The sequence below is a fragment of the Cibotium barometz genome, chromosome 47 (genome assembly GCF_041138505.1).
Source record: "Cibotium barometz isolate CiBa-2024 chromosome 47, ASM4113850v1, whole genome shotgun sequence".
NCBI classification, from domain to species: domain Eukaryota; kingdom Viridiplantae; phylum Streptophyta; class Polypodiopsida; order Cyatheales; family Cibotiaceae; genus Cibotium; species Cibotium barometz.
Window position 1 is genome coordinate 25,015,697 of NC_141092.1, and position 12,123 is coordinate 25,027,819.

General features: G+C 36.0%; 1 protein-coding gene across 1 annotated transcript; it reads right to left on the reverse strand.

The window, feature by feature from the left end:
- Positions 1-1,510: 1,510 nt before the first annotated feature.
- Positions 1,511-1,831, reverse strand: LOC147611545 (glutathione S-transferase U23-like). The gene has a single exon (XM_086784914.1). The coding sequence runs from the start codon at positions 1,829-1,831 to the stop codon at positions 1,511-1,513; it is 321 nt and encodes a 106-aa protein (XP_086641040.1).
- Between the last annotated feature and the right edge of the window lie 10,292 nt (positions 1,832-12,123).

Genomic DNA, 12,123 nt, shown 5'->3' on the forward strand with positions numbered 1-12,123 from the left:
ACTATTCGGCCTTGAAAGGAACATGTTTTGATACCAAACTACGCTTCGTAGATTTTCTAGAGAGGCCTACATTAATGGAGTTCTAGAAGTGGTAGAAGTGGTAGAAGATAAGTTGTCAATGGGGCAGAAGAGGAAGAAGTGTGAGGAAACATAGCAAATGTGGGGTTACATATGTTGGTTGGAGAAGCCATGAACGTTGCAGCATATACACACGTTTTAGAAAACGTTCCGCATACACGAAATCAAAAGTGAAAGAAAATTATTCAGCTTTGGACTTTTGGGGCGTTGGGGCAGAGGGGATGGAGTAGATGACGTGGGACGTCCCATTATAATAAAGGTGTGGAGCGGACGACCCCGGATAATAAATTAAATTTTTTGAAGGTGTCCTAAGAATAGAATATTAAATTTGATCTCTTTTACTTTTAAAAGGAGGTTACCAAATAAGACTTTCTACAACATGAGTTGGAGAATGACTTTCTACAAACTAAGAAAGAAAAATGATGAAGTTTCTAGAAACGTCAGGGTGAATGTAAAATTTAAGAGCATGGAAGATACCATCTACTCTAATACACTTGAAGCAAGAAACCAATATTTTTTTCAATAAAAATATTTTCTACTGAATGTTTTCTTTTGGAATTCAAAGCTAACTTCTTATGAAAAAAAGTTGAAAAGAACCTTGATTTTTCATAATTAGGTATAAAGTTAGACCTTACGATCCAAAGCTTAACATTTTGAAATTTGGAAGCCTATTTAATAATACCCTCAAAGTGATACTTAGGTTAACTATTATGTGGTAATTTTGACCACATCATGTTTTCACTACACATAAAAAATTATCATTTTTAAGAATTTGAAGAGCTAATATTGATAACCCACACTAGTGCATCTCGGTACTTTTAGTCAACTATTGCAAAATCCTCTTTGATGCTTTTCTTCAAGGAAATGACAACAATCAAGCATGGCTAGAAGCTTTGCATATTCAATACCCTAGGTTAAAAAAATCAAAGGAATCTTGTTCAAAGTAATTTAATAAAGAAAATATTATTCCACATGTAATTTGCTAAGTGATATATTAGGTATGGAGCTTTAATGGTCAATGGATGAATAAACAATTTGAGCATATTTTATTCCCAACTAGTCTTGTACAAAGTGATTCACTAACATATGTACATGTTTCCACATATCATGGCTTACCCTAGTGGTATAATGTTATATCTTCTATGTCATGACTCATAAACATGAGCCTTATAAACAATATAAGCTCATAAACATGAGCCTTATATTGTTACTAAACTGTCTACATAAGTAAGTCATAGAAGTTATATCACTAGCCAAGTTGTACATGTAGTGAATGCACTTTTGTAATACTCCCCTCATTATAATACCTTTTATTTCCACTTTGTGGAAGTATAATTAATAATGATCACGCGAATATATGATCAAGTTCGTATTTAGTTTACTCTACAAGAACAAAGTCATGATCAAATACAAGCTAAGCGTGTGCCCTTGCTTACCTTCTTCTCATAGAAATATGCCCACGAGCCATTGCCTTCTGGTAAGGATCCTTGGGAAGCAAATCAATGCCATAAGGGGAAGGGAAGGCCTCATTGATGTCCTCTACGATGATGAGGGATTTAGAGATGGGTTTACCCTTCTTGAGGAGCACAAGGACCTTTTTGTGAACATGGAGGAGGGGGCTCTTGTTGGTAGGCTCAAGCTCTTGGGGGTGGCTAGTGTAGGCGATGGATGCCCTTGGCAGCGAGAGCATCACGTAGGGGCTAGAGATAAAATCTAGGAGCTGAAAATCATTGGCTTGTGGAGCTGCTACCATGTAACCTTGATACATCTACTATATACTTTCTCTGTATAGTTGTCTGGGGTCGTCTGCTCCACACCTTTATAATGGGACAAGTTTCATTGCCATTAATGAGCATAGAGAAAGGCTATTGGAGGGAGGATTTTTTGATTGTCTTATATAAAAATCCCCCCAACGTCATCTTGATAGGTGTAGACAACATGTTCAATGTCTTAGGCTATTTCACGTTATAGTTGTCTGGGGTCGTCTGCTCCACACCTTTATAATGGGACAAGTTTCATTGCCATCAATGAGCATAGAGAAAGGCTATTGGAGGGAGGATTTTTCTTTCAAATGTAGCATCTTTTCCATTTCCTTTTCTTTTGGCCAACTCGTTAGGCTCATGACCTGACCAACTAGTCATGACCTGACCAACTAGTCATGACCTGAAGACTGGGGGTTTGATCCCTACCCCCACATGTAATGTTGTTAGCAATACAAAAGCAAACAAAGATTATCATATAATAATCCATGCTTAAGAATGGGAAATGTTCCCGTCCTGCAGTTTGGTAGGAAAGCAGTAAATTTAAGCAAATGAAAATTATTGTATAGGAATCATGCTTAAGAATGGGAAACAATAAGGAAGTAACCTCATGAGGTGAACCGGGAACAATTTGTGAGAATAGCCTTTTTCGACGTGATGGAACATGATCGTAAAACCAACTGCTTATTGGGCTGGGGTTCAGGACTACTTATAGGTCCTGACTGCATACTTTTATCAGTTTGGCTGCATACTTATCAGCACTGCCGAGACGAATGGCTTCTTTTGCATACTTATCTAGCATTGTAGGTGGTGGCTTAACCATCCTGGTGCAGATCATTTGGAATAACCCATTCTAGTCTTTAGTGATTAGCACGACTTATTTAGTCTTTTAGTACTCCATCTGGATTAAACTACTTATGTACGATTAATGCTACATATGTAGTAGGTAATGATCTCTTCTAGTGGCTTGCAGGTAGTGGCTAGTCCAAATCATACTTATCAGCACTGCGAATGGGCTGCAATTGGGTTTCTTCTTTCTCGTATCCATAACCTTTTTGAAAGCTAGCAAATTGGAGTCTTTTTTGGGTGACCATGCCCTATTCAACATGTTGCGAGATAGACACGGATACGCTCCCTACCTGCTACTATAGGCACATCTTCGTCATGCCCGAGTGCCACTTCTCTCTTCTTTCATTTATAGTAGAGAGAATTTACCTAATAGACACCCAATAGTTAGTTACATTACAAGGTGCAAATTTAATTGGAGAAAGAGCAGCTACCCTGGCCTCAACAGTAGTAATAGCAGAGGTACTCGAAACGTATCTAGTCCTTTGACAACCTCTATGGAGTGAAATTTCTCATTAGCCAAACAATTATTTGGTTATGTTACTCTAGGACTTGTTGCCTTAACAAAAGCTATTACCCTATCTACTTCGACAATGACCCTTTCAATATCATTCGTATCTCAAGGAAAAAAAAGTTAGTAGAAAGCAAATAGGTTATACCTATGGGATGGGGGGGCTTAATGAATCCCCCATCTCTAGGGAAAATAGCTCTGTAGATTAGAGTGTTAGTCTGTCACACCAGAAGTCATGGGTTTGAACCCCATTTTCCTCGTTAGCATCATGCCAAGTTTCCCCAAGTCAGATTTGATGATATTGATGGAAAAGAAGCCCAACCACCCCTACCCTCCAAGTAGAGCATGTAGCAAAAAACGTTGTTATTCTCTACCCTTTTTACTTTGCTATGTCTTTTATCGTTTAGCGTAGTGTTCAAGAATTAGTCTAGGTTACTCAGAGCCCACAAAGTGGCCCCATGTAGTTGGCTCATTCCTCTCCTGATTAAACTCTATGCTTAAAGCCTTTATGCCTCCCTCTTTGCTTTAATCAATTTGCGCCCCTTTACCCAAGTGGGCCACCCTTCAATTCAATTCAATTCAAAAGGTGCATGCCATGTAGGTTCGGTATGGAAATCATGGGGATTTTGGCCCACGAAAGGGCAAGGCTTTACAGTAGCGGATAGGCCTCCATGGGAAAGTGTGATATACCAAGCCGAGCAATCGCTTGAATCCAGAAAACCTTCCCTTCCAACTCAAGAATGCAATCTTTCAATTATCAAAACTCAAATGGAATGTGAATCATCACGTAGCCTCCCTAAGATAAAGGGATATTTTGGAAACAGCCCATGAAAAAGTGGAGAGGGGTATTGACAGTTGACATGGAGAAAATGAGGCGTTTCTACCAAAGGATACTCACCTAGATAACATTCATTCATGTATACTACTACAATACAATCGTGATAAGCCCGGTGAAGCATCACGAGTCAGAGTTGTTCTTTTTCGTTCAATTACCACATAGAAATCTATCTCATAATTAGTAGTAATAGTAATACAATAAAATTTGGGTGTATAGCTCAGTTGGTAGAGCATTGGGCTTTTGATCTAATGGTCGCAAAACTTCAAGTCCTGTTTACAGACAGACTTGAGCCTTATAGTAATTATCACCTCTATTCACAGCACATCCATCCATCCATTCATTCACATCTATCTGATTCACATCACATCTCATCACATCTATTCACCTCACATCTCATCACCTCTATTCACATCACATCCATCCATCCATTCATTCACATCTATCTGATTCACATCACATCTCATCACATCTATTCACATCTCCATCCATCCATTCATTCACACCTATCTGATTCTCATCACATCTATTCACCTCACATCTCATCACCTCTATTTACATCTCCATCCATCCATTCATTCACACCTATCTGATTCATATCACATCTATTCACCTCTCATCTCATCACCTCTATTCACATCACATCCATCCATCCATTCATTCACATCTATCTGGTTCATATCACATCTATTCACCTCACATCTCATCACCTCTATTCACCTCACATCCATCCATGCATTCATTCACATCTATCTGATTCACATCACATCTCATCACATCTATTCACCTCACATCTCACCACATCTTATTCACATCACATCCATCCATTCATTCACACCTATCTGATTCTCATCACATCTCATTACATCTATTCATAGAATTTAAACATAGAATTTAAGAGAATTCTAATTTTGATATAAAGATTCTTTACGTATCTATTTATGCATAAAAATCAACTTCAGTGGGAATAGCACTTTTATAAAAATTCTTTTATGCATAAAAATCAACTTTAATGAGAATAACACTTTTGAAATAAAAATAAATCATTTATGCATCTTTCTGTATGCATAAAATCAACTTTAAGGAGAATAACACTTTTGAAATAAAAATAAATCCTTTATGTATCTTTCTATGCATAAAATCAATTTTAATGAGAATAACACTTTTGTAATTTAAAAAAATTTCATTATGTATCTTTCTATGCATAGAAATAAAATTTAATGAAAATAACACTTTTATAACAAAACAATTTCCATTATGCATCTTTCTATGCATAGAAATCAATTTTAATAATTAATATCCATGATATCCATGCATATTTATAGGTGAATATGTACATGGAGTAATTAGAATATTTCTTTTAGAATGCACACATGGTGGGAATTACTCTTTTGGAATAACATAAAAACAAACTTTATTTTCCACAAAATTCTGGAAAATTTTGCCATAACCTCCTTTGTATGGCTGACCATTTCTCATTTTTCTCATTCTAATTTTAACTTAAATTAACCCAATCTAGATGTATATGACTCTAATCTACTCAATTTTCAGAATCAAGAGAGTAAATAATAAGAAAAGTTTAATTAATCATTTAACTAATCTTTCTAAGATTAAGAAAGATTGAATTGTAAAGAAGAGAAGGGGGTGGCCTTTTCATCAAGGCATAGCATTAGAATTTACTTCAATCACTATATAAAACAAAAAAATCAAGAAAAACCATAGATTTAAATTTAAAAAGTAAAAAAAAATAGCTTACATGGAGTTGTAAGCTTTCCTTTGGCTTGAGGGATTGAGGGTTCTACTCTTGTTTGAAGCAAGAGTGGCCACCAATTACTTTGTAGAGGATTAAGCCAAAAAACAATTGAATTATCAAGAAATTCAATGTAAATGGCTCAGGACAGGAGCAGAGTAACAGTGCATAAACACCATTAAGCTTTTACAAAGGGAGAGGCTTCTATTTATAGGAAAAACTGAGCCTCTAACCAAGCAAAACTGATTCTAGAATTTTCCAGATCAGTTTGGTCAATTTTTGACCATATTTGGGTCAGTTTAGCTTACTTTTTGGATCTAGTTGAAATAGGAGAGAGGAAAGATGAAAATATGTCATTATTTTTATTTTAAAACTTCTCCACACATGTGAAATAGGCGCCTCCTTATGAGGGGAGATCCCCACACTGAGGTGTCAAAAATGCATCATTTCCTCTAAATATCTCTTAATTTTTAACTAATAAACCTTGTACTCAGTCAACTCTTCATCTTATGTGAGCATTTACTCATTTTTGGGGAGTTTTTCTTTTATTCTTCAATTTATTTCCTCCCTACATTTCGATTAATCTTATTGGTCCATAGGAACCTTAATTGGATCATAATCCAAAATTTTTTAAAAATCTGGACCCTTAGGCTAAGGCCCTTTTTACCTATTTTGAGTTCCCAGGCCCCCTAGTCGGATATTCATGCAAACTTAAAACTAGTCACTCCACTTATACACCCAATATGAAATTGCCTTTTTCACAGATTCAGCTATCTTTAAAACAATCATTTAATGAAATCATAATGTCACTGATCATAATCCTCAAATTCTCTGGTTGAATCCTAATTTTCAATCATTCCTTCATCGGTGTACCTATGGCATCATGGGCAACTAGAACGCTCACCACCTGTCCACTCAGGGGCCTTTTCAATGGTTCCTAGCTCATAGTACTCAACAATATATTCACATATCAAAATGAAATCTTCATTGAAGATCAGTAAGATCAACCAACAGATGCATATAAAAGAGCCATGAACTCATTCGTTGTTGAGGACCAGCAAGGTCAATCAACCAGATCCATGCCCCAATTCAAAAAACGACTCATACTCCTTGTTCCAATATCTTCCACAATGCACGTGTGGGTATCCCGAGCACCGTATGATCAGCACCCTCTCGCAGGTCACCTAGCGCTTCACTCATAGGCCACTTCCTTGGTCCCTCATCCACCGTACCGGAAGCTCACCATTTAAATTGAACCGATAGGCTGGTCAAGACCGACTTTGCTGCTATGCGAGACGTCCTCCGTTGACTCTCCGTCAGCTGTTGCAACTTTATCAGTTAGGTCTCCACGACCTCATTCACAAGACGGTCAAAATGCTTCCCCAACATTCTTGACATAAAATAGTCATTTAAAAACAGGTCATAAATATAGTTTCTATAACGAACTCTCGTCTTTCCACATTGTTCCACATCAATCCACATTATTTAATTCCACATCCATTTCATATGTATTTCTATTCTCATCCAATCACATCATTTTCATCTCATCACATCTTTTCTCAATTTATCCTCATCAGATCTCATCCACTCGCATCTACCCATATCCACATCTTATCACATCATAATCGTTCACATCACACATCACATCTATCTCCATTTACATCGCATCATATTCATTTATATCTCCATCACATTCATTCATTCATATCCACCACATACATTCTCATAACCATCCCATCGCATACATTCTATCCACATTATATCACATCACTTCTATACACATCATATCTCATTCATACACATCTCATCTCATTCATCCACATCGTTCATATCTCCATCATATTCATTCATATCTCCATCACATTCATACATTCTATCCACATTATACACATCATATCTCATTCATACACATCTCATCTCATTCATCCACATCTATCTCATTCATCCACATCCATCCAATCGTTCACATGTACGACTTCTCACATCTATCCATACATTCATATCTAGCACTTTACATCCACATATATTCATGTCACATCACATCACATTCTTTCACATACACATCTATATCCATTCTGTCACATACATCCACATACATTCTTCCACATACTCATTCACATCCATTCTTCACATACACATTCACATCAATTTTCATCACATACATTCACATCCATTCTTTCACATACTCATTCACATCCATTCTTCATATATACATTCACATCCATTCTTTTACATACATCCACTCACATCCCATATCATTCATTTACATCCTGATTCACATGACATCACATCTCATCCATTCACATCTATCTGATTCACATTACATCTATTCACCTCACATCTCATCACCTCTATTCACATCACTCCATTCACATCCATTTGATTCACATCACATCTCATCACATCTATTCACCTCACATCTCATCACCTCTATTCACACATCACATCCATCCATCCATTCATTCACATCTATCTGATTCATATCACATATATTCACCTCACATCTCATCACCTCTATTCACCTCACATCCAACCATTCATTCATTCACATCTATCTTATTCACATCACATCTCATCACCTCTATTCACATCACATCCATCCATCCATTCATTCACATCTATCTGATTCACATCACATCTCATCACCTCTATTCACATCACATCCATCCATCCATTCATTCACATCTATCTGATTCACATCACATCTCATCACATCTATTCACCTCACATCTCATCACCTCTATTCACATCACATACATCCATCCATTCATTCACATCTATCTGATTCATATCACATCTATTCACCTCACATCTCATCACCTCTATTCACATCACATCCATCCATCCATTCATGCACATCTATCTGATTCACATCACATCTCATCACCTCTATTCACATCACATCCATCCATCCATTCATTCACATCTATCTGATTCACATCACATCTCATCACATCTATTCACCTCACATCTCATCACCTCTATTCACATCACATCCATCCATCCATTCATTCACATCTATCTGATTCATATTACATCTATTCACCTCACATCTCATTATCTCTATTCACATCACATCCATCCATCCATTCATTCACATCTATCTAGTTCATATCACATCTATTCACCTCACATCTCATCACCTCTTTTCACCTCACATCCATCCATGCATTCATTCACATCTATCTGATTCACATCACATCTCACCACCTCTTGTTCACATCACATCCATCCATTCATTCACACCTATTTGATTTTCATCACATCTCATTACATCTATTCATAGAATTTAAACATAGAATTTAAGAGAATTCTAATTTTGATATAAAGATTTTTTACGCATCTATTTATGCATAAAAATCAACTTCAGTGGGAATAACACTTTTATAAAATTCCTTTTATGCATAAAAATCAACTTTAAGGAGAATAACACTTTTGAAATAAAAATAAATCCTTTATGTATCTTTCTATGCATAAAATCAATTTTAATGAGAATAACACTTTTGTAATTTAAAAAAATTTCATTATGTATCTTTCTATGCATAGAAATAAAATTTAATGAAAATAACACTTTTATAACAAAACAATTTCCATTATGCATCTTTCTATGCATAGAAATCAATTTTAATAATTAATATCCATGATATCCATGCATATTTATAGGTGAATATGTACATGGAGTAATTAGAATATTTCTTTTAGAATGCACACATGGTGGGAATTACTCTTTTGGAATAACATAAAAACAAACTTTATTTTCCATAAAATTCTGGAAAATTTTGCCATAACCTCCTTTGTATGGCTGACCATTTCTCATTTTTCTCATTCTAATTTTAACTTAAATTAACCCAATCTAGATGTATATGACTCTAATCTACTCAATTTTCAGAATCAAGAGAGTAAATAATAAGAAAAGTTTAATTAATCATTTAACTAATCTTTCTAAGATTAAGAAAGATTGAATTGTAAAGAAGAGAAGGGGGTGGCCTTTTCATCAAGGCATAGCATTAGAATTTACTTCAATCACTATATAAAACAAAAAAATCAAGAAAAACCATAGATTTAAATTTAAAAAGTAAAAAAAATTAGCTTACATGGAGTTGTAAGCTTTCCTTTGGCTTGAGGGATTGAGGGTTCTACTCTTGTTTGAAGCAAGAGTGGCCACCAATTACTTTGTAGAGGATTAAGCCAAAAAACAATTGAATTATCAAGAAATTCAATGTAAATGGCTCAGGACAGGAGCAGAGTAACAGTGCATAAACACCATTAAGCTTTTACAAAGGGAGAGGCTTCTATTTATAGGAAAAACTGAGCCTCTAACCAAGCAAAACTGATTCTAGAATTTTCCAGATCAGTTTGGTCAATTTTTGACCATATTTGGGTCAGTTTAGCTTACTTTTTGGATCTAGTTGAAATAGGAGAGAGGAAAGATGAAAATATGTCATTATTTTTATTTTAAAACTTCTCCACACATGTGAAATAGGCGCCTCCTTATGAGGGGAGATCCCCACACTGAGGTGTCAAAAATGCATCATTTCCTCTAAATATCTCTTAATTTTTAACTAATAAACCTTGTACTCAGTCAACTCTTCATCTTATGTGAGCATTTACTCATTTTTGGGGAGTTTTTCTTTTATTCTTCAATTTATTTCCTCCCTACATTTCGATTAATCTTATTGGTCCATAGGAACCTTAATTGGATCATAATCCAAAATTTTTTGAAAATCTGGACCCTTAGGCTAAGGCCCTTTTTACCTATTTTGAGTTCCCAGGCCCCCTAGCCGGATATTCATGCAAACTTAAAACTAGTCACTCCACTTATACACCCAATATGAAATTGCCTTTTTCACAGATTCAGCTATCTTTAAAACAATCATTTAATGAAATCATAATGTCACTGATCATAATCCTCAAATTCTCTGGTTGAATCCTAATTTTCAATCATTCCTTCATCGGTGTACCTATGGCATCATGGGCAACTAGAACGCTCACCACCTGTCCACTCAGGGGCCTTTTCAATGGTTCCTAGCTCATAGTACTCAACAATATATTCACATATCAAAATGAAATCTTCATTGAAGATCAGTAAGATCAACCAACAGATGCATATAAAAGAGCCATGAACTCATTCGTTGTTGAGGACCAGCAAGGTCAATCAACCAGATCCATGCCCCAATTCAAAAAACGACTCATACTCCTTGTTCCAATATCTTCCACAATGCACGTGTGGGTATCCCGAGCACCGTATGATCAGCACCCTCTCGCAGGTCACCTAGCGCTTCACTCATAGGCCACTTCCTTGGTCCCTCATCCACCGTACCGGAAGCTCACCATTTAAATTGAACCGATAGGCTGGTCAAGACCGACTTTGCTGCTATGCGAGACGTCCTCCGTTGACTCTCCGTCAGCTGTTGCAACTTTATCAGTTAGGTCTCCACGACCTCATTCACAAGACGGTCAAAATGCTTCCCCAACATTCTTGACATAAAATAGTCATTTAAAAACAGGTCATAAATATAGTTTCTATAACGAACTCTCGTCTTTCCACATTGTTCCACATCAATCCACATTATTTAATTCCACATCCATTTCATATGTATTTCTATTCTCATCCAATCACATCATTTTCATCTCATCACATCTTTTCTCAATTTATCCTCATCAGATCTCATCCACTCGCATCTACCCATATCCACATCTTATCACATCATAATCGTTCACATCACACATCACATCTATCTCCATTTACATCGCATCATATTCATTTATATCTCCATCACATTCATTCATTCATATCCACCACATACATTCTCATAACCATCCCATCGCATACATTCTATCCACATTATATCACATCACTTCTATACACATCATATCTCATTCATACACATCTCATCTCATTCATCCACATCGTTCATATCTCCATCATATTCATTCATATCTCCATCACATTCATACATTCTATCCACATTATACACATCATATCTCATTCATACACATCTCATCTCATTCATCCACATCTATCTCATTCATCCACATCCATCCAATCGTTCACATGTACGACTTCTCACATCTATCCATACATTCATATCTAGCACTTTACATCCACATATATTCATGTCACATCACATCACATTCTTTCACATACACATCTATATCCATTCTGTCACATACATCCACATACATTCTTCCACATACTCATTCACATCCATTCTTCACATACACATTCACATCAATTTTCATCACATACATTCACATCCATTCTTTCACATACTCATTCACATCCATTCTTCATATATACATTCACATCCATTCTTTTACATACATCCACTCACATCCCATA